The 24167-nt window shown below is 42.1% G+C and overlaps 1 protein-coding gene across 7 annotated transcripts in view; it reads left to right on the top strand.

The window, feature by feature from the left end:
* The window catches only part of LOC106568968 (CMP-N-acetylneuraminate-beta-1,4-galactoside alpha-2,3-sialyltransferase), a 101431-nt gene that overhangs the window by 71383 nt on the left and 5881 nt on the right, over positions 1-24167 (top strand). For 4 of the 7 annotated variants that reach the window (XM_082960739.1, XM_045693901.2, XM_045693904.2 and 1 more), the window contains 2 exons: positions 942-1088; positions 8086-8232. In XM_082960739.1, coding sequence (XP_082816865.1) covers positions 942-1088; positions 8086-8232 — 294 coding nt within the window. Of the gene's footprint in view, positions 1-941; positions 1089-2424; positions 2935-8085; positions 8233-9565; positions 14306-24167 lie in introns of those variants that run through there. The other 3 variants (XM_014139870.3, XM_014139872.3, XM_082960741.1) reach the window with 2 other exon arrangements.

Raw genomic sequence — 24167 nt, 5'->3', positions numbered from 1 at the left:
AGCACGCGATCTAACCACCTCTTCCATTATTCTCCCCAATATCAAGGCGGCAGGGCGGGCGTCTGAATATTTGAACAGGTTTCCCATTTACATCTGCCGACCCCTTTGAATTGTGTGCAAGGTAGTCAGTCAGGCAAACAGGCAGGCTAGTCAGTCAACCAGTGCTGTTTGTGGCAGAATGCTACTGTTAATGTGTGTGTGTGTGTGTGTGTGTGTGTGTGTGTGTGTGTGTGTCGCATCACAGTACAGGCATGATGCCTGAGGGATGTTTTCAGAGTACAAGAGCTAGCCATAGCTACTTAGCTAATGTTATTAAATATTTTTGTGGATTTGGCAGATATTTCTGAAAAATTACTTACTTATATTCTGGCTTTACATTCACATGTGTAACTCCAACTTTCATTGTCTTGAGTGAAGTATACGCGAAAGTCTGTTTTTGGCATTCTGGAGCATATGAAGTCAGACAACAGGCCAGTACGTGTCTTTAGATTTGGGAGTATTCTACCTCCGGTGTGGTGTAGCCAGTCGGGTCTGGTCTCTGGTGATTGGAGTAGGAGGTACCAGAGGGGTGTGAGTGCTCCCGGGAACCCATGCTGAGGTCAGGGTGTGATTTGGCTCACTTCCTGTAACACTTCCTAGCTGATGAGGGGGCGCTGCTGTGGTCGTAATTATGGTCGATTGGCCATCCTCCATGTTACCCCCGAGGCACAGGGCCATTTTCTCAGTCCGTGTAGGGAGTGAGTTTGTAGGTGGGCCTCTCTGGGTGATGTGACCTTTTGTGTTCTATGTCAATGTTATAAAAGATAATCCCTTTGTGTTTGAAACTCTGGCTACCTCATACTAAGAAGTGCTCCTTTGACACCCCTCAAAATTACAAATTTGATGAACATTTTTACTTTCAATGTCTTTCCTGAAACTCACCATCTCTCTTCCCCTCTCAGCGGGGTACAGAGGGCTTCTGGAAGTCTGTGGCACACTACGTACCCAGGGAGCCCACAGAGATGCGCATCCTCAACCCCTACTTCATCCAGGAGGCTGCCTTCCAGTTCATTGGCCTGCCGCTCAATAACGGCCTCATGGGCAAAGGGGTGAGTGACACTCAAACAGAAACCCGCTCCTGTTTAATGAAAATATTAAACTGGGAAGAATGTCCTGAAAAAACACGTATGGTGCTATGTTTGCGGAAAATGACATTTCTTCAGTCACCTGGATTCAGGTGTCTAAGATTCATCTCGGTTTGCAGTCTGCACGCAAACACATATGCAGACATGCATTCACACATGCAGTACAAAGTGCATAGACTCTTACTCACTTTTTTTTTAAGTTCATGAATACACACAGGCACACCCTGACAGTCGCATTCTTGCTTTCACTCTCTCACACATGGGACGAAACGGTACAACGGCTCCACGGGCAGCCGGGGGCCGTTGACCGACCGCGCGGTCATAACCAAAGTGTGTTTGACACACTTCAGGCCCCAAACAGTATATTCGCTGTTCCTATGACAACCACCGCAACGCAGCACCTTGCCATACAATCACAGGAAATTAAACCGTTAAGGGGATACGGTGAGATTCTGGCATTTTAACCCCTTTTATTTACCCAGAGTCAGATGTGCAGTATGAAGGAAGTTATTGGCTGATTTGCGAGGCTAACTAGCGTTAGCTCAATGACTGCAAGTCTACAGGTACGGTAGCATTATCCCGCAGTATGAATGAATAATTATAGATTGTCACGGAGCCATAAAGGAGCAGTTAAAGAGCGACAAGGCTCCAGGCAGACTCCTGCTCTAGATGTTTTTTTTTTTAAAGGAACTGTTTACGGAGGGAAAATGAAGCGTCAGACGTATTACCTCCTTAACTCCTCCACATAGATTCATTTTGTTCTCATTTTTGTTTTTGAGGGGGGCATCAGATGAGGCTGTAGATTCTGGACTGCCGCAAGGTCTGCTGGTTTTCATCCCTCCTTGGCACGTAACTAATCAATCAATTAATTGATTGTCTTAACGTGGCCACTTACCTGGTTTACTGGGACCGTGGCTGGCTGATCAAAGGGATAGGTTAAAGTCCAGCAGATGCTGTCACCCTCCAGGATAGGAACTGTACAGCAGACTAGCTTGAAAGGCTAAAGTTCCACAGAGGAGAGCAAGGGAGATGGGTTAGGCCGGGGGTAGGGAGGTGGGCTGCAAAAGGGGTTAGGGAGTTGGGAAGGGGTACAACAAATGTACAGCCTTCTGCCCTGAACACCTGGTCTACAGGAACATGTGGGGAGCCCTGGTACCCCCTCAGTGTGTGTGTGTGTAGGTGGGGGGGATGGGGCTGTCCCAAACAACAATGCTGATCAAGGCAGGGTGCAGCCTGACACATAATTCCCCTAAAATGCCCACCTTTCTTGCCCCTGATTAGTACTTGTGTGTGTTTGCAGGCTCACACAGCAGGGGGGGACCCTAAGCTACACCTGCCCTAGGGCTCCAAATCAAGCTGATGAAGTTTGAGGTCTGAGGAAGTGGAGGTCTGTCCTCTCAAACTACTGTGACATTGGGGGGGTGGCTCTTTAAGCAAATTGTTGATCATGTTCAGAGCAGGACAAGTTAACAACTCCTATGAGCAACGGGGAGTGGGAAAGGAGGGTGGCGCCAGACCAGTCACAGACTAGGAACAAGATTGCAGATTTAAAGGAAGATGGAGAATACAACGGTTCATATAGGCATTTTCAGTTATGATTTGATTTCCAATGCTTGCTTGTACTACCTGCTGTTCTTAGTGGAAAGGGTGTTGGCTTGTTGACGACAAACTCTCATCTCACCTTCTAATAACGCTTTTTTCCTATATTGCACCCCAACATAAGATACGACACACTATAAAAAAGTGACATGACCACTAGTTAGGCGACTCATAACCCACAGTCCCCACAGTTATATCCGCTGGGCGGGTGGGTTTAGGGTCATGAAATATTGTGTGGATAAAGGCCGTGTGGGTGGCGGCCGGGTTGAATAAAGAAAAAACAGTACATAAAAATAAAAAATATAAATAAAAATATATATAAAAGGTCTCCAGAACTTAATTCCATAAAAAATCTGTGGAGGGAGCTGAAGGTTCGAGTTGCCAAACGTCAGCCTCGAATCCTTAATGACTTGGAGAAGATCTGCAAAGAGGAGTGGGACAAAATCCCTCCTGAGATGTGTGCAAACCTGGTGGCCAACTACAAGAAACATCTGACCTCTGTGATTGCCAACAAGGGTTTTGCCACCAAGTACTAAGTCATGTTTTGCAGAGGGGTCAAATATTTATTTCACTCATTAAAATGCAAATAATTTTATAACATTTTTGACATGCGTTTTTCTGGATAATTTTTTTGTTATTCTGTCTCTTCTGTTCATATAAACCTACCATTAAAATTATAGACTGATCATTTCTTTGTAAGTGGGCAAACATACAAAATCAGCAGGGGATCAAATACTTTTTCCCCCCACTGTATATGCAGTTGAAGTCATTAAAACTTGTTTTTCAACCACTCCACAAATTTCTTGTTAACAAACTATAGTTTTGGACAGTCGGTTAGGACATCTACTTTGTGCATGACACAAGTAATTTTTCCAACAATTGTTTACAGACAGATTATTTCACTTATAATTCACTGTATCACAATTCCAGTGAGTCAGAAGTTTACATACACTAAGTTGACTGTGCCTTTAAACAGCTTGGAAATTTCCAGAACATGTCATGGCTTTAGAAGTTTCTGACATGCGAATTTACATCATTGGAGTCAATTGGAGGTGTACCTGTGGATGTATTTCAAGGCCTACCTTCAAACTCGGTGCCTCTATGCTTGACATCATAGGAAAATAAAAAGAACCTCAGAATTTTTTTTTTTACCTCCACAAGTCTGGTTCATCCTTGGGAGCAATTTGTTAACGCCTGAAGTTACCACGTTCATCTGTACAAACAATAGTATGCAAGTATAAACACCATGGGACCACGCAGCCGTCATACCGCTCAGGAAGGCGACGCGTTCTGTCTCCTAGAAAGGGACGTACTTTGGTGCGAAAAGTGCAAATCAATTCCAGAACAACAGCAAAGCACCTTGTGAAGATGCTGGAGGAATAGGGTACAGAAGTATCTATATCCACAGTAAAACGAGTCCTATTTCGACATAACCTGAAAGGCCGCTCAGCAAGGAAGAAGCCACTGCTCCAAAACCGACAGACTATGGTTTGCAATTGCACATGGGGACAAAGATGGTACTTTTTGGAGAAATGTCCTCTGGTCTGATGAAACAAAAATAGAACTGTTTGGCCATAATGACGATCATTATGTTTGGAGGAAAAAGGGGGAGGCTTGCAAGCTGAAGAATACCATCCCAACTGTGAAGCACAGGGGTGGCAGCATCATGTTGTGGGGGTGCTTTGCTGCAGGAGGGACTAGTGCACTTCACAAAATAGATGGCATCATGAGGAGGGAAATTATGTGGATATTGAAGCAACATCTCAAGACATCAGTCAGGAAGTAAAAGTTTGGTCGCAAATGGGTCTTCCAAATGGACAATAACCCCAAGTATACTTCCAAAGTTGTGGCAAAATGGCTTAAGGACAACAAAGTATTGGCGTGGCCATCACAAAGCCCTGACCTCAATCCTATAGAAAATGTGTGGGCAGAACTGAAAAAGCATGTGCGAGCAAGGAGGCCTACAAACCTGACTCAGTTACACCAGCTCTGTCAGGAGGAATGTGCCAAAATTCATCCAACTTATTGTGGGAAGCTTGTGGAAGGCTACCCGAAGGCTACCCGACTTAAACTGTATGTATAAATTCTTGTGCAATTTATATCTATAGGCTCCATTGAGGTTTTTCTTTTTAGGCGATCGGTCATTAGTGCTTAAGCTTTAGGGCCTAACTTTACACGAGCCAAATAGCCTACACGCCAATCACCAAACGATTTTTGGAACAGGCAGAAAAGTTAGCATCGATCCACTAAGGTAAAAAGGACAATGCCTGAGTTTAATTAAATAAGAAATGGAGATTTTAAAATAGAAATAGAAAAGGAGGACCAGATAGTATTAAAACCTCTGGCTTTCATCAAGCTGCCCACTCAAGAAAAAGCTTCAAACTATAACCAGTGGTTCAGGTTATCAGTCAACCAACCAGGGTAGTTAAACAGCACAGGAGTGAAATCATCAACATGTATTGATCACATCTTTACTAATGCTGCAGATCCATCGGATATAGTGATCACAATATAGTAGGCATATCTAGGAAAACCAAAGTTCCAAAGGCTGGGCCTAATATAGTGGTATAAAATGTCATACAATAAGTTTTGTAGTGATTCCTATGTTGTTGATGTAAAGAATGTGTTTGTATATAATCCGTGGTGTGTAATGAGGAGAAAACAGATGTTGCACTTGACACATTTTATGAAATTGCTTATCCCAGTTACTAATAAGCATGCACCCATTCAGAAAATGACTATCAACTGTTAAATCCCTGTGGATGGATGAGGAATTGAAAATTATGGTTGAGAGGGATGAGGCAAAAGGAATGGTAAATAAATCTGGCTGCACAACTGAATTAAAATTAGAAACTATACTATGAACCAAAGATAAATGACAAAGAATGATGGTAAAAAGCTTTGGAGCGCCTTCAATTACATTTTGGGAAAAAGGTGAACTCAGCTCCATCATTCATTGAATCAGATGGCTCATTCATTACAAAACCGACTGATATTGCCAACTACTTTAATAATTTTTTAATTGGCAAGATTAGCAAATTTGGGCATGACATGCCAGCAACAAACGCTGACACTACACATCCAAGTATGTCTGACTAAATTGTGAAAGACAATTGTAATTTTGAATTCCGTAAAGTGAGTGTGGAAGAGATGAAATAACATTATTGTCTATCAACAATGACAAGCCACGAAGGTCTGACAACTTGGATGGAAAATTACTGAGGATAATAGCGGACAATATTGCCACTCCTATTTGCCATATCTTCAATTTAAGCCTACTGGAAAGTGTGTGCCCTTAGGCCTGGAGGGAAGAAAAAGTAATTATGCTACCTAAGAATAGTAAACCCCCTTTACTGGCTCAAATAGCGACCTATCAGCCTGTTAACAACCCTTGGTAAAGTTTGGAAAAAATTATGTTTGACCAGATACAGTGCTATTTTACAGTAAACAAATTTACAACAGACTTTCAGCACGCTTATAGGGGAAGGACATTCAACAAGCACAGCACTGAAATAAATTGATAATAGAAAAAAGATTGGGGGGGCTGTTAGACTTCAGTGCTATATTGTGGATGACGAGTTACCTGTCTAACAGAACACAGAGGGTGTTCTTTAATGGAAGCCTCTCCAACATAATCCAGGTAGAATCAGGAATTCCCCAGGGCAGTTGTCTAGGCTCCTTACTTTTTTCAATCTTTACTAACGACATTTGAGTAAAGCCAGTGTTTCTATGTATGTGGATGACTCAACACTACACGTCAACTACTACAGCAACTGAAATGACTGCAACGTTTAACAAAGAGCTGCAGTTAGTTTCAGAATGGGTGGCAAGGAATAAGTTAGTCCTAAATATTTTAAAAACTAAAAGCATTGTATTTGGGACAAATGATTCACTAAACCCTAAACCTCAACTAAATCTTTTAATAAATAATGTGGAAATTGAGCAAGTTGAGGTGACTAAACTGCTTGGAGTAACCCTGGATTGTAAACTGTCATGGTCTAAACATACAACAGTAGCTAAGATGGGGAGAAGTCTGTCCTTAATAAAGTGCTTCTCTACCTTCTTAACAGCACTATCAACAAGGCAGGTCCTACAGGCTCTAGATTTGTCGAACCTGGACTACTGTTCAGTCGTGTGGTCTGGTGCTACAAAAATTACAATTGGCTCAGAACAGGGCAGCACAGCTAGCCCTTGGATGTACACAGAGAGCAAACCATTAATAATATGCATGTCAATCTCTCCTGGCTCAAAGTAGAGGAGAGATTGACTTCATCACTACTGTAAGTGCTATTGACATGTTGAAATCACAGAGCTGTCTGTTTTTAAACGACTAGCACACAGCTAGCACACACGACTAACACACAGCACACAGACACCCATGCATACCCCACAAGACATGCCACCGGAGGTCTCTTCACAGTCCCCAAGTCCAGACCAGACTATGGGAGGCGCACAGTACTACATAGAGCCATGACTACATGGAACTCCATTCCACATAATCAGGTAACTGATGCAAGCAGTAGAATCAGATTTAAAAAACAGATAAAAGTACGCCTTATTAAACAGCGAGGACTGTGAAGCAACACAAACATAGGCACTAAACACATGTACACATGGATTTTGTGTTGTAGATATTTGGTAGTGGAGTATGGGCCTGAGGGCACTCACTTAGTGTGTTGTGAATTCTGTAATGAATGTTTTTAAAATTGTATAACTGCCTTAATTTTGCCGGACCCCAGGAAGAGTACCTGCTGCCTTGGCAGCAGCTTATGGGGATCCATAATAAATACAAATACATCAAATATGCAACCAAGCAGAACTGAAATCCTATCAGAAACATGTTGGGTCGTTTTCACAGCTTTTGTATTTCCTTACAACTGGTCAAACTGATGTCATTTGGAAATTTGGCACTCAAAATGTTTCCCATTTTTCTTTTTCCCCGGTCCCTAAATGTCTTTGGTCCGCGACAGAATCAGGGATGACATTACTTTACTGATGTGAACTAGATTGAAGCGTTCATTCTATAATTTATGACATTCTGATGAGCAAGGGTTTATTTAGTTTTCTAGGTCAATGTATGCTGACAGAAGAGAAGCTGCATGTATTTAATTATAGACAATTTGACTAACAAATGACAGAAATTCTAAGCAGAAACATATCTAAATAAGGCAAAGAAAATCCTGCATCCCCTGTCACAAAATCATTCCTCCTTTTCTGACTATATTTACTATATTTAGATTTTCACTTCATCACATATTCAGGCGTTTGCAGATGGATTATTAACGATTGCAGGCGGGTGCAGGTGAACAAACAGCTGACCCGTGCACCACTAATGGCCACCTCTGTGCTTTTCCTTCTCCAGAACATTCCAACCCTGGGGACCGTCGCCATAACAATGGCGCTGCATAACTGTGATGAGGTGGCGGTGGCCGGCTTCGGTTATGACATGAACATGCCTCACGCACCCTTGCACTACTACGAAACGGTCAAGATGTCTGCCATCAAAGAGGTGCGTGTTTTTGTTGCATTCATATCAACTGAAAATGGGTGCATCTCAGCAGTCTTCGAGTGGCGTGTCCTCTCCTTGTCTACGCTAAGTCAATGTGAAAGAACTGGAAGGGCGAAAACGCATTGTCAGTGCACAAATCCACTGTATTGCTTTCCCCGATCCTGTGTTTTCAGGAGAGTGCAGATGAGAGAGCGGAGACTACATTGGCTCCCCACTAGACCTGTTAGACTGACGAGAGTATTATTCCATTATCTGTGTCTTTTGATTGGCTCTCGCATCCCTCCTCCTCCCTTTGAACTATGACCAAATAAATTACCCCAAGACGGAGCGTTTTAATCCTCCACTACAGACTGCATCAGTGTTCTGTTATTACAGATGTCACAGGGGGAGCTGACATAGGAACTATGAGCTCAGAATGATAACCTTTCTCTAAACTCCCAGTGAACTCCTGACATTTGCCATGTTGAGCAATGCAATCAATGGAAACATCTAGTAGGTCTATCGTCATTGGAACACTAAAAGACTACCGCTCCCTCATGTCCTTCCGCTGGTGGTAATGTGCTGAGGTCACCTCTGAGGGGGTGATGAGATGCAGTAGTATCCTTACTCACTGTCTGACGTGAACTAGTCCCCTCCTTCAAACAGCGTTACCCACCGTAGACGCGAGATGGATCAAGGTGCACTTTGGGGTGTTTTTCAACTTTCTCTAGCTTAGTGTAAAGGGGTCGTACAGGAGTGAATGTAGAATACCACACTGTGCAGCATGGCTGTACACACCATTTGTATGTGTGTGTGTTATGTGGATGCAAAGATGTTAAAGCAAGAGGGAGGTTGCTTCCATATCTACTTTCTGAACTATCTCTTCATCCCTGGACTTTCAGCCTGAATCAGATAGCAAGGCCTGAATACACACACCGGTGTTACCGCTCAAATGGGTTTTCCCGGCCATGCTCCCTGTAGAGCATTGAAACCCTAGCCCTGGTTCCGTGTGAGTGAGATCCGTCAGTGTCTGGGTTTGGACGATGGTGAGGGAAACGCGGTGTGGCTCCATACACACACACACACAAACAAAGGCGCGCGTGCACACACACACACACTATAATCTATCACACATTTATCAGAAAAACAATGTATGCTTTTACTAAAGTGCCTATGACAAGGCTCTTAACCAGGTCAAGTGAAATGTTTTGATGCAGAGAGAGATGATGCAAACAGAATAGAATGCAAGGAACGTCCTTCAAGTTTAGGCTGATGAGAACAGGGTCGTTGAACCTGACCTGCATTCATCTGACAATCTTCTTGTTTCTGATTGTGTTCCCTTGCACCCCCACAGTCCTGGACACACAACATATCCAAGGAGAAGGAGTTCCTCCGCAAGCTGGTGAAGGCCAACGTCATCACGGACCTGACTAACGGGATCTGAGTCTGACCATCCAAGGGGTTTGCCTTTTCACAAAAGAACTACAAAACTGAGGATTCTGGGAATGAACCTGGGTGGTGGGGGGAGAGGACCCTTAGAACCCGAACCCTGGTGGTCTGCACACTGCCTGAGTTTTTATGTAGAGGAGATTTAAGCGGATGACTCGGTGGAAATGCACACATATGTGCCTTCTGACCCAGAGGCTCCTGTCTGACACAGCCAGGAGGGACGGGCATGGATCGAACGCCAGTGAGCGGACAATCTGACAACTGCGTTTACCGTTTTGAAACCAGCGAGCATCGAATGAACGCATGAGTGGTATGGAAGAGGAGGACGGAAGGTCTGACAGACAGATGTAGAGACTGACAGACAGCAGGAGAGACAGAGGGACAGATAGTTACAGCAGTGCCAAATGTACCTCGTTCCAAAGGGGGGAGGAGAATACCTCCCTCTACTGCCTGAATGTGTTTACTTTAACAGTGTAACTGTCAAAGATTTTTACTATGCTTTTTAACAAGCTCCAGCGACCTCCACCCCATCCCCAGTTCTCTCAGTACTGTCTATTCCGGCGAGCGTCCATCCAGGCCTGGCGGGGAGAAACCTTTTTCAAACCTCTCTCCCCCTTCTCACTTCCATATCAGCAGGCGTTTTTGAGGCCACCGTGCGTTTTGAGATTAGCATTTCAGATTTTAACAGGAAGTTTAGGCCTGGATTATTTTATTTTGGTTGAATTTATTTATAATTTAAGGCTTGTAGAGCACTAACTATCTTTTCCTTCTAACAGTTCGCCATAACTTGCTTCCTCAATAAGTTGTTGAGTGGATGTCCCTCAAATCCTAGTATTTCTATTATGGCTCTTCACAAAATCAGAACAATTATATTTCCAGTCGAAAACGTTCTAAATGAAGATACCACTTAATTTTTTTGTACAAACACTACGGTGAGGCAGACAGCCTAGGCCTAGGTTACCAGCCACGCAGCGAGAGAGTGGAGATGGGAACTCTCCATTATTTGTGTGGTGCTGAGAAACATTCTTAATTTGTCCATGTGCAGAGCTTATGTTCCCTTCCGCCATGAGATTATATGTTGCCAAGTTTATTTTCCCTGACTCGTAGCACATGCGAAAATTGTTAACTTAACCTTTATTTTTATTTCTCCTGTTATGATGGTTGAATATACACCATCGTGGAAACAGTGAAATCCCCGTTTTAGAGACAACAACCCGGTAGATGGATACACAGCAAAAGTGCAAGCAGGTGTTTGTTTACGATAATTCTGTTTATTATCAGTTCATTATTATATTAATTAACCTTGCACAGGCTATATAAAGTTTAAACTTGTGTGGCTGGTAAAAGTTTGAGTAGCCAATTTCTGCAGCCTTATAGCCTATTCGATTCTGGGAATTGTTTGTTTCAATTAAACAATATTGAATGTAAAGGTATTGTTTTATGTCGGCTATAGGCTTTCATTAGTTAAGAAGGCTAATTGGAAGGCTCTTTTTAAAAGCGATTTGAGTTGTCAACGTGCTGTATTGTGAATTATAAGAGAGGCTTATTATCGTTCTTAATTCATGGCATTCTTCTATCCAAATCTTGAATAGACATGCAGACAAATTAATACAGGGAAGGGGAACACCTATTACCCTCCTACTCTGGAGTCATAAAAACAATTTAAATATATATACTTTTTTTGGCGGGTCATGGATCGGCTCTCAGAACAATTCTATGTGGTTGGTTCGGGTAGTGGAGAAAAATCTGTCCTGATGTCAAATATCGGTTGGGGCTCGGAATTGATGTGCCTGACCCTTGCAACACTCTAGAATGCAGTAAATTATCCACAGGAGTTGTATTATAATATCCTTTTTACTTGCATTATTAAACCCAGACTGGTATTACAATGTGAAAGCTTACTGGTCCCAAGTTTCTCAGCAAAAACGCCCATTTTTTTATGTTAGTTACTGTTCAGTATTTAAGTGTTGCTCCGTGCATAGCAGTGGTTCAGTAGTGACCAGATAAGACCACGCTGTGGTTGCATTTTCTGCCTCCCTCGCTGCTTCCCTCAACATCATCAACAAAACTTAAGAATGTCAATTTTAAGATTTGAATATTTAAAAATGTACCGAATGTAATAATCAGCTTTATATGATGAATTTTATTCCGACATGATACGTTTTGTTTTGTTTGTACCTTTTTTTGGGTGACATTTGAGTTGTTTTTTTGAAAGTCAGTCATTTTCTATGAGGCTTTTTTAATTAATATAATTTATTTGTTTTGTGCTTCCTGGACTGGACAGGAATTTAAACAGAATTGACCCCAACCCAGTTTTTCCAAGCAGAATATAACTATTAAAACTGGAGACAACAATGACATCATACAGGAAACCTCACCATATCACCCATTGGGAGAGGTCTATATCATTTATCACCTTGCCCTCAATCACTGGCAAGGTCGTTACACTTCAAATCACATGTGTTGCTGTTTCATTTTATATTATATATACAGTGCCTTCAGAAAGTATTCATTCCCCTTGACTTATTCCACATTCGGTTACAGCCTGAACTCAAAATGGATTTTCCCACCCATCTACACACAATACCCCATAATGACAAAGTGAAAAAATGTTTTGAAAAAATGTATCACATTTATTTCAAATAAAATACATAAATATCTCATTTACATAAGTATTCACACCCCGGAGTCAATACTTTGTAATCACAGCCAAAGTTGCTTCTACATCTGCTTTTTGGGTAAGTTTCTAAGAGCTTTGCACATCTGGATTGTACAATATTTGCCCATCTTTTTCAAATTCTTCAATCTCTGTCAAGTGTATAGTTGATCATTGCTAGACAACCATTTTAAAGTCTTGCCATAGATTTTCAAGACGATTTAAGTCAAAACTGTAACTAGGCCACAGAAGCATTCAATGATGTCTTGGTAAGCAACTCTAGTATAGATTTGGCCTTGTGTTTGAGGTATTGTCCTGTTAAAAGGTGAATTTGTCTCCCAGTGTCTATTGGAAAGCAGACTGAACGAAGTTTTCCTCTAGAATTTTCCCTTTGCTTATAGCTGTATTCCTCTTATTTTTATCCCCCAAAAACTCCACAGTCCTTGCCAATGACAAGCATACCCATAACGTGATGCAGCCACCACCATGCTTGAAAATACAAAGTGGTAATTGGATTTTCCCCTAATGTAATGCTTTGTATTTAGGACAAAAAGTTAATTTCTTTGCTACATTTTTTGCAGTATTACTTTATTGCAAACAGGATGCATGTTTTGTAATATTTTTATTCTGTCCAGGCTTCCTTCTATTCACTCTGTCAGTTAGGTTAGTATTGTGGAGTAACTGACTGGGTGTAATGATGCACCATCCAGAGCCTAATTAATAACTTAACCCCATGCTCAAAGGGATATTCAGCGTCTGCTTTTTTTTTTTTGCGAGGCATTGAAAAACCTCCCTTGAATCTGTGCTTGTAACTCACTACTTGATTGAGGGCCCTTAGAATTATCTGTATGTGTGGGGTACAGAGATGGGGTAGTTACTCCATAATCATGTCAACCACTATTATTGAACATGGAATGAGTCTGCAACTTATTATGCGATTTGTTAAGCACATTTTTATTCCTTAACGTATTTAGGCTTGCCATAACAAAAGGCTTAAATATTTATTGATTCAAGACATTTCGGCTTTTAGTTTTGCAATAATTTCAAATATTTTCTACAAACAAAATTCCACGTTGACATTATGGGATATGGAGTACCACAGTATGTGTCAAAATACCAATAAAACCTAGTGGTCAAACAGGGAAATGGTTCCAATCGTTTCTCCACCATTCATTTTCCCCATAGGGGATTTTGGAAACACTTCAAATAAAGGGGCCGTGTTTCGTGTAGGCTTACCCTGGCGTGACATTTTATTAACCATGTAAATCTCTCTCGGACAAAGTGACTTTTTATAAATATATATTTACCTGTATTTACCCCCCAAATTGAAATAATTAGCTGCTAATGTATATCATAAAGGACTACAAATGCCATGATGATCTGGATTGAGACTGCAAAATCGAGGCAAAGGTAAAAATCTCTGGATTAACCATCTAATGCTAGCTAAGTATAGTAATGAATATATAGGCTACATTTCTTTAAATGGACAATAAATTGACACAATACCTGTCAGCAAAAGTATCAGCTAGAAATGACGCGCAAGAGTTTTGCATGATGTCTACTTTTATGCCTATTAGCATTTTTGAATCTGAGAGTAAGTAGAGCCGGATATATTGATGAAAGTCACCTTGTCCGAGAGATTTACATGGTTATCAAAACGTTATGCCAGGGCAAGCTTACACGAAACAAAGCTCTTATTTTAAGTGTTCCTAAAGTGAGTGGTGGAAAAATTATTGGAACCTGTTTTGACCGCTAAGTTTTATGGGTATTATGACACCTCCACTGTGGTGCCCTATTGTGTGTAGATCAGGGACACAATCTCAATTGAATCAATTTTAAATTCAGGCTGTAACAACATTTTGAAAGAGTAAAGGGTTGTGGATACTTTCTGAAGGCATTGTATAAACGTCTGTGTGTGTATATATAGACTTTGTCCTATCTGCGACTTATTAATAAATATGTTGACCCTTTGGTCGCTTGGTAAGGTGACTGATGGATGGTGTGTATTTATTTGTTTTGTATGTTTTTTGTTAAAACATAAAGGACTGTCAATGGGTGGTCTAGTGTGCAGGTAACTATCTGTGCAGGCCTTAGTTAGGTTACAAAGGCTCTGGTGTTCTTTCCTGTTGTGCAGCCCCCATACTATAGCTGTGTCCATTATTCTTTTATAGAGATTATAGACTCCACAAGAAACATACTGTTAAGTTAAAAAAGCATTGGTCTAAGCCTGGAGCAGGATTTCCTGATTCCTGCTACCTGCTGAGAGACAGGAAATAATTTTTAAAGCCCTATCCACTACTTCCTCTTGCACACTTTCTCTCTCTTCTTCACCTGCCAAACCCTTATGAAGATCTAGTTTCATTGTACAGTTGTGGCCAAAAGTTTTGAGAATGACACAAATATTAATTTTCACAAAGTCTGCTGCCTGGCAATTTGCATATACCCCAGAATGTTATGAAGAGTGATCAGATGAATTGCAATTAATTGCAAAGTCCCTCTTTGCCATGCAAATGAACTGAATCCCCCAAAAACATTTCCACTGCATTTTAGCCCTGCCACAAAAGGACCAGCTGACATCATGTCAGTGATTCTCTCGTTAACACAGGTGTGAGTGTTAACGAGGATAAGGCTGGAGATCACTCTGTCATGCTGATTGAGTTCAAATAACAGACTGGAAGCTTCAAAAGGAGGGTGGTGCTTGGAATCATTGTTCTTCCTCTGTCAGCCATGGTTACCTGCAAGGAAATATGTGCCGTCATCATTGCTTTGCACAAAAAGGGCTTCACAGGCAAGGATATTGCTGCCAGTAAGATTGCACCTAAATCAACCATTTATCGGATCATCAAGAACTTCAAGGAGAGCGGTTCAATTGTTGTGAAGAAGGCTTCAGGGCACCCAAGAAAGTCCAGCAAGCGCCAGGACCGTCTCCTAAAGTTGATTCAGGTCAATCCTCAAGAGGCGGGTGGGACAAACAAAAACCCACAAATTCTGACAAACTCAAAGCATTGAATATGCAAAAATGGGCTGCCATTAGTCAGGATGTGGCCCAGAAGTTAATTGACAGCATGCCAGGGCAGATTGCAGAGGTCTTGAAAAAGAAGGGTCAACACTGCAAATATTGACTCTTTGCATCAACTTCATGTAATTGACAATAAAAGCCTTTGACACTTATGAAATGCTTGTAATTATACTTCAGTATTCCATAGTAACATCTGACAAAATATCTAAAGACACTGAAGCAGCAAACTTTGTGGAAATTAATATTTGTGTCATTCTCAAAACTTTTGTCCAGATCTGTAGTGGCCCGTAGTGACCCATCCAAACCAGGACACAGACTGTTGTAAGGATACTCTTAAGATGCGCACACACACAAATTATCTGGCACACATACATTTGCCTAGTGAAAGTCGACACACCTCTTGGACAGTCTTCACATTTTGCTGCCTTTCAATTCAATCTAAAAAGGGATTAAATCCGATCTTACCAACCAACTCCACATTTACAGAGTGAAAAATGGTCTTGATTGCGTGTCTTCACACCCCAGAGTTTACACTTGGTGGAAGCGCCTTACAGCTGTGAATCATTTTGAATAAGATTATACAAACTTTGCACAACTCTTAGGGCAACATACAGTGCCCTTTGTAATTATTGGGACTGTGAATACTTTTTCTTCTTCTTTTGGCACTATACTCCAAAAGTTTTGGGATTTCAAATCAAACAATGACTGAAGTCCAGACTGTCAGCTTTAATTTGAGGGTGGGAAGAGAGAGACTATGTACAAAAATGTCATTTCTAAACGGTTAAACCAATATGGATGAAAATACCCTCAAATTAAAGCTGACCATCTACACTTTAACCTCATAGTCATTGTTTGATTTCAAATCCAAATTTTTGTAGTATTGAGCCAAAAGAAGAAAAAACGTTTTTGGTCAAAATTGCACAAACTCAGTAAATTTGGTTGGGAATCATTAGTCAGGTTTCCAGTGACCCAGGTTTATTCGACGGATCTCACTCACACGGAAATGAGTTTGAAACTATAAGTAGGCTATAGAAAAGGCATGTGAAGTAGCCTATCAGATTAAGTGTAGTACAAAGTACGGATTTGTCATTGCAGGTTGAGTCAGTATGTCATATTCATAAGAGGTAAGAAGTAATGTCTGTTTGTATTACAGTTTGTATTGTTCCACAGCCAATTCAGTTGCAGGTAAAAGGTTGGCAGTCATGTAACTTGTCATTTATCCAAAACCTTAGTTGACTACATTTCTCTGACTTGGCTATTCTTGGGAATACTGGAGGACGCAGGGCTCAGAGTTACTGGTAGAGATTTCACCTATTGAGGTTACCGTCTTGTGGGGATGGGAGGAGCAAGGTGACACGGCATATTACGTGAGGTGACTTGCAGCATATTATGCCCAAAGTAGTGTTCGGAGTGTGTGTGTATGTGTGTGCGTCTATGCGTACATGTGTCTGTGTGCTTTAGTGTGTGTGTGTGTGTGTGTGTGTTCTTGGTGCCTGAGAGTTTGTTGTCTTTGTGTGCATGGGCTTAACTCTGGGTATACACAAAGTCGCACATAACTCTGGGTATACACAAAGCTGTGCTGTGAAGTCGCACACAATGCCGTACAAGTTCATTACCATCTGTCAAAGTGATGGCTTAGTACCCAGTACCACAGAGAGGGGACTGCTGTTGGCTCTTGTCATAAAACCATGCATTTCAAAGCACATTTTTGGTTATTTAAAAGCCCAGTGCAGTCAAAAACATGTTGTTCCTGTGTTTTATATACACTGCTCAAAAAAATAAAGGGAACACTTAAACAACACCATGTAACTCCAAGTCAATCACACTTCTGTGAAATCAAACTGTCCACTTAGGAAGCAACACTGATTGACAATACATTTCACATGCTGTTGTGCAAATGGAATAGACAACAGGTGGAAATTATAGGCAATTAGCAAGACACCCCCAATAAAGGAGTGGTTCTGCAGGTGGGGACCACAGACCACTTCTCAGTTCCTATGCTTCCTGAATGATGTTTTTGCTGTGTCTGTCAGTGTAGTGTCCAGAGCATGGAGGCGCTACCAGGAGACAGGCCAGTACATCAGGAGACGTGGAGGAGGCCGTAGGAGGGCAACAACTCAGCAGCAGGACCGCTACCTCCGCCTTTGTGTAAGGAGGAGCAGGAGAAGCACTGCCAGAGCCCTGCAAAATGACCAACAGCAGGCCACAAATGTGCATGTGTCTGCTCAAACGGTCAGAAACAGACTCCATGAGGGTGGTATGAGGGCCCGACGTCCACAGGTGGGGGTTGTGCTTACAGCCCAACACCGTGCAGGACGTTTGGCATTTGCCAGAGAACACCAAGATTGGCAAATTCGCCACTGGCGCCCTGTGCTCTTCACAGATGAAAGCAGGTTCACACTGAGCACGTGACAGACGTGACAGAGTCTGGAGACGCCGTGGAGAACATTCTTCTGCCTGCAACATCCTCCAGCATGACTGGTTTGGCGGTGGGTCAGTCATGGTGTGGGGTGACATTTCTTTGGGGGGCCGCACAGCCCTCCATGTGCTCGCCAGAGGTAGCCTGACTGCCATTAGGTACCGAGATGAGATCCTCAGAACCCTTGTGAGACCATATGCTGGTGCGGTTGGCCCTGGGTTCCTCCTAATGCAAGACAATGCTAGACCTCATGTGGCTGGAGTGTGTCAGCAGTTCCTGCAAGAGGAAGGCATTGATGCTATGGACTGGCCCGCCCGTTCCCCAGACCTGAATCCAATTTAGCACATCTGGGACATCATGTCTCGCTCCATCCACCAACGCCACGGTGCACCACAGACTGTCCAGGAGTTGGCGGATGCTTTAGTCCAGGTCTGGGAGGAGATCCCTCAGGAGACCATCCGCCACCTCATCAGGAGCATGCCCAGGCGTTGTAGGGAGGTCATACAGGCACGTGGAGGCCACACACACTACTGAGCCTCATTTTGACTTGTTTTAAGGACATTACATCAAAGTTGGATCAGCCTGTAGTGTGGTTTTCCACTTTAATTTTGAGTGTGACTCCAAATCCAGACCTCCATGGGTTGATAAATTGGATTTCCATTGATTATTTTTGTGTGATTTTGTTGTCAGCACATTCAACTATGTAAAGAAGTATTTAATAGGATTATTTCTTTCATTCAGATCTAGGATGTGTTGTTTAAGTGTTCCCTTTATTTTTTTGAGCAGTATATATTTCCACACAGGTTGGAATAATACTGTGAAATTGGGATTATGACGAAAATGGTGACATCACAAAGCAGTAAATTAGTTAATAGACCAATAAGAAAGAGAGTTCCAAACCCCTCTGCCTATCATAGCTCGTTTTCCGTTTTCCCCTCCCCAATCAGACCACTCCCAGACAGTCCTAGCAAAATTCAAGCTTGAGAAATTGCTCTTCGCAAAGAAGCTATTTTGTTTCCTTTTGACCATTTTAATTGAAAACAATCACACTAAGGTACTTAATTGTTACTCAGATATAATTTGTTATAAAAAAAAAGGTTGCATTGGACCTTTAAGTAGCAATGCCGATGGAAGTGATGTCACGGCTGTAAAGTAAAGTTGCAAGTGAGAAAACGTATATGTAGGCAGCACCTATTGCCAAAGGCATGTTCGAAGAAAACATTGTCAAGCTCCTCTTCAAAAAGCTTTGAAACTGTCATCCATTAGTTTCCATGTTCTTGTGGTTCATTATCACTCTTCAGCATTGATGCGGTTTAATGCCTATGGTTTCACATTTCTGTCTCTAACTGTGTGAGGGTCATCCAGAGAAATGTAGTAACCATGTATTGCTTAATCCTCCCCATCTCCCCTTACCCAGGTTTCCCCTTGCTTGACGGTCCCTCTCTGCCATAGGCACAGAACAGTCCACGGGTCCCACTTGTTGTTGAACCTGCCATGAGGTGCTGTACACATTCCTGCCTCCCACAGTCAGCTGTGTGTATTGTTACCCAGGTTCTATTTATAGGGACCGCGGATCCTCCCCTGCGTTTGTCTCTGCCTTGTGTGTGGGGGAGCGGGGCGAGCAAGGCTCTGTTTTCTCAGGATTTGTGAACTGCAGGCCCCACTGTTTGCCCTGGAGGGAGTTCCCCCATTGTGCAGGTGCTGGAGGGAGTTTGGGCTGGCCTGGTAAGGGGGTGGAAGGTGGGGTGGGTTGGGGCATGAGGCCCTGGAGTTGAGGTGCGTGCTGTACGGTGCAACCATAAGCCTGGCCTGAAGTATGTCAGGCAGGTCCTTTCTGAAGGAATCCCACTCACTGCCTCTGCCTTCAATCTATCCCTCTCACCATGGGTGACAGTAGACTTGGTGACACAGTCTGTAAGGTAGGCCCTGTGTGACTATGCAAACATGGAGTGGAGGTTGGCAAACATTAATGAGTGTGTGTGTGTGTGTGTGTGTGTGTGTGTGTGTGTGTCCCTTGTTAGTTGATGAAGAATGTAAGAAATGCAGTAAAAATTCTTAGGTTTATGGGACTCAGAGCATAAACAATTTGGGAGTCAGTCTGTGGGCGATATGCCAATTATAGAAGAACATGCATCTCCTCAAAATATATGTAAGACTCCTGTTCTTATCTTTCGTAAGAACCTTGTTGTCAATACTGAGACACCGACAGGTCTCCAGATCCAGACACAAAACCAATTGAAATATGACAATTCCTGTGCGCCCTCTGTCCATGAACAAAACTATATTTTAGCTATGTGGAGGGGCAGGAAAAATCACTGCACTCTCACAGCGTCAGTTCTCTCTGGCTTCACAAGGCTTTTGAAAGGCAGAGCAGCGTGGTGAATATATAGCCTCCAGTGCTTGTGTATTGTATTGTATTTCTGTCGTGTGCGGGAGAATAGACACAAGAGCGGCAAAGGCTGAACATTGGATACATTTTTTGTCCTAAGTGTGTCTGATCTCTACTCAACAAAGATCGATGGGATAGCCTACAAAATGTGGAGCTTCGGTAATAGTTGCAAAGTCACCACGTAATGACACGGAGCATGGAGTTGAAATGTTGCAAATGCGTTTATCCTCAGTTGCTGAGAAGTAGATTTTGACGCGCGCAGGGTCTCATCAATAGTCTTTGAACCTGAGGATTACGTGTGAAAAATAACAGGTACCAAAGACAAGAACGGCATCGAGTTCCAAGGTCTGAATGAGACACTACAGACAACGTTTCTGTAACAAGGACATGAAGTTCTATCCCAAAAATCGAACGTGTATCTTGGAAGTGTTATGTTTTTAAATTTTATTGTGGAATAACCCAGGAATAGCCTAAAGGTTATGAGCGTTCCTGGCGCGTTGTTTACGCATTTCTCAAATCAATGTTTGGAGGCAAGACTGAGCAAGTCCTAAAGGTAAGGGTGAACTTAATATACACGTTATATTGCTTTGTATGTTTAAAAATGGTTTATAGATGCATGATACATAAGACGCTGAGTCTGTAACTTATCATACATGAACCCTCTCTCTCTCTCACACGCACAAACAGCAAATAAAGTTTGTTCATATAATAACGTTTGTTTGAATTGATAACGCCTTGTTTGACATTTCTACAGATGTGCCCAACATTAAATAATTAACGGAATGTTCCCACGAGATTTGTTAAGTTAGCCAAAATGTACTTGCAGTGCCTTTCATTTCAAATGTCCCTTTTGTGGGGACAGCGTGCAGCATACATATTTTGGTAATGCGCGTATTTATGTGTACTATTCAACTTTTTATGAAATTAAAATTCTATTTATACACATTCTGTTCCTATGCAGGGTGAAACTGAAAGGATTTGGTGGAGAGGAGAAGAGAAAGGCTTGGCCGCATAGAGGGAGGCGCCTTTCGCGCTGTCCTGAAACCAAAGCCTTTGAATTTTTTTGTTTTTTTGTTCACTTCGGGCATAGAGGAGATAACCTGAAAAATTGGACGCTTGAGAATGATGTGCATTTAAAGGACATCATTGTGTGGATTTTCACCGCCAAGACATGCTCCACAGCCGAACAGGAGCACGCTGGGGAAAAGGGTCTGACCTCTCCGGCGTGCGCTCAAACTGGACTAGTACGCATGGGATAGTCGGTAACGCATACTTTTCATTTGAATTCTACAAAATAATATATATTTGTTTGAGTAGGAAATAATGAATTTAGACTACATGAGGTATTTAATTCATTTAAAACTGTTATTTTTGATAAATGGATTCAATTCCTATTCGTTTACTTGCGCGTTATGGTACATTGCTGCTATGAAAGCCACATTTCTTACCTGTCATTAGTCATTACCCTTCTCTTAGTGTTTGCTATGCCAACAATTAAATGGCTGGTTTGATGTCAAAGGCTTTCTATTCACATCAGCTGCTTTTGTCATGTTAAACTCTCTTGATCACACCTGCCACCTGTTCTGGCCTGACTTGTTGAGTCACCAGATTTTTTTATGCAGACCTATTGGGAGTGTTTTTGTCATAAATGTTTATCTGTTATGCCACAAACTGATTGTTCCTCTGTAAACTGATTGAACACTATCGTTATATTAATAATACAGCCTTTCTAACTTTTCTGATTCAAATCAGTCCTAGAAAGCATATTCTGTGTGTAAACTGAACCTGCCCAATGTAGACTGGCTACAATATAGGTTATCCTTGACCTGTTCTTGTGCCAATTCCCTGGTAGTCTCTAACTCTGAGGAAACAGCGGCAGCTAGGAAGTCTTAGTGTGTGACCCTCTCCAAGGGTTGGCTGCAATCTGAATATCAAAGCATTGTTCACACACGTGCTAATGTTCAGCGTGTACCCCCCTCAAAGCATGCATACAACCTCACTCATACAGGCGTATCCATTTCCCCTGATTTCCATTGCCTCCCAGGTGCTTGGAGACATTTTTGGTCATTTAGCAGAGACTCTTATCCAGAGCGACTTACAGAAGCAATTAGGATTAAGTGCCTTGCTCAAGGCCACATCGCCCGATTTTTCACATTGTCAGCTCAGGGATTCGATCCAGTGACCTTTCAGTTACTGACCCAACGCTCTAACCGCTAGGCTACCTACAATATTAGTCTGCTTTCTTAGTTGACTTTATACTCACCTCTAATGGGAAGGCTGATGCAGTGGTGGCTTTTGTCTCAGTGTTTCGTCAGGCACTTACTGGACATCTAGTATCCCAGTAGCACAGTGTAGATTGGGGAGGTCAGGGAACTGGGCCAAATTGTATAAGTTTGAAGACGAATTTCAAACTCAAGGTGGCTCACACTGTTAGCTACTCTGTAGTCTGTAGGGAAATCAAGTCCCCACAGATGTCAATCCACCAGCAGTGGTACGGGTTGCAGAAAGCCAACCAGGAATCAGCAAAAGAGCAGAAAGATGATATTGTCCAACCTTCGATAATAAGGGCTCTGCTTTTATACGCAAACAATGTTTGTGCGTGCATGTGTGAAGTGAGGCACTAAATAGCACCCTTGAGTTGATTTAGGACTGTCCATTTACTTTGCTATTTCACTTCCAGGTAGTATTGTGTGTGTGTGTGTGTGTGTGTGTGTGTGTGTGTGTGTGTGTGTGTGTGTGTGTGTGTGTGTGTGTGTGAGCATGAAATCTGTGGTACCTGAGGTATCTCACATTCTCCTGTGATCCTTCCACTGGTTTCCACTTTCCCAGGTCAAAGGTCATGGAGGTCTGCAGCCCGGTTAGGGATCAGATCAACTGGACACTCTTTTACCCTTTTCCTACAACCTCCCTCTGTGTGGCCTGCATGGTCTGTTTAAACAAGCTTGTACTTTATGGGAATGAGAGGGTGCTCTTTGGTCTGGATGTGTATTTCACTACATGCTCTCATTTCTTCTTCAAGTCCCTTTCATTGTTGCATCTTAACATACATCTGTATCGCTTCTGGGAGGCAGTTGGTTCCATATCAACGTTAAATGCATCAACGTGTTGTATATTTATTATTACCTGCAAGTAGCTAAGCTCAAGTGTTATTAAAGTTCTACTCCCTCCCCCTAGTGGTAAGCAAATATTAGATCACTTGAAAATGTATAGTGCCTTCAGAAAGTATTCACACCCATTGGCTTTTCCCACATTTTCTTGTGTTACAGCCTGTATTTAAAATGTATTACATTTATATTTTTGGGGGTCACTGGCCTACACACAATATCCCATAATGTCAAAGTGGAATTATGTTTTTCATTTTTTAACAAATTAATTAACAATTAAAAGCTGAAATATCTTGAGTATTCAACCCTTTTGTTATGGCAAGCCAAGTTCAGTAAGTTCAGTAGTAAAAATGTCCTTAACAAGTCCCATAATAAGTTGCATGGACTCAATCTGTGTGCAATAATAGTGTGTAACATGATTTTTGAATGACTTCCTCATCTCTGTACTCCACTCATACTATTATCTGTGAGGTCCGTCAGTCAAGCAGTGAATTTCAAACACAGATTCAACCACAAAGACCAGGGAGGTTTTCCAATGCCTCGCAAAGAAGGCGGGTAGATGGGTAGAAAAAAAACTGACATTGAATATCCCTTTGAGCATGGTGAAGTTATTAATTAAACCCAGTCACTACAAAGATACAGGCGTCCTTCCTCAATTGCCGGATAGGAAGGAAACCGCTCAGGGATTTCACCATGAGGCCAATGGTGACTTTAAAACAATTACAGAGTTTAATGGCTGTGATTGGAGAAAACGGAGGATTGATCAACAACATCGTAGTTACTCCACAATACTAATCCAATGAACACATTACTGAGTACCACTCTCCATATTTTCAAGCATAGTGGTGGCTGTGTCATACTATGGGTATGCTTGTAATCGTTAAGGACTGGGGAGTTTTTCAGGATAAAAAAGAAACTGA

Source organism: Salmo salar, chromosome 14, assembly GCF_965601325.2.
Source record: "Salmo salar chromosome 14, fSalSal1, whole genome shotgun sequence".
In the NCBI taxonomy this organism is placed as follows: domain Eukaryota; kingdom Metazoa; phylum Chordata; class Actinopteri; order Salmoniformes; family Salmonidae; genus Salmo; species Salmo salar.
This window is presented reverse-complemented; position numbering and strand designations above follow the sequence as displayed.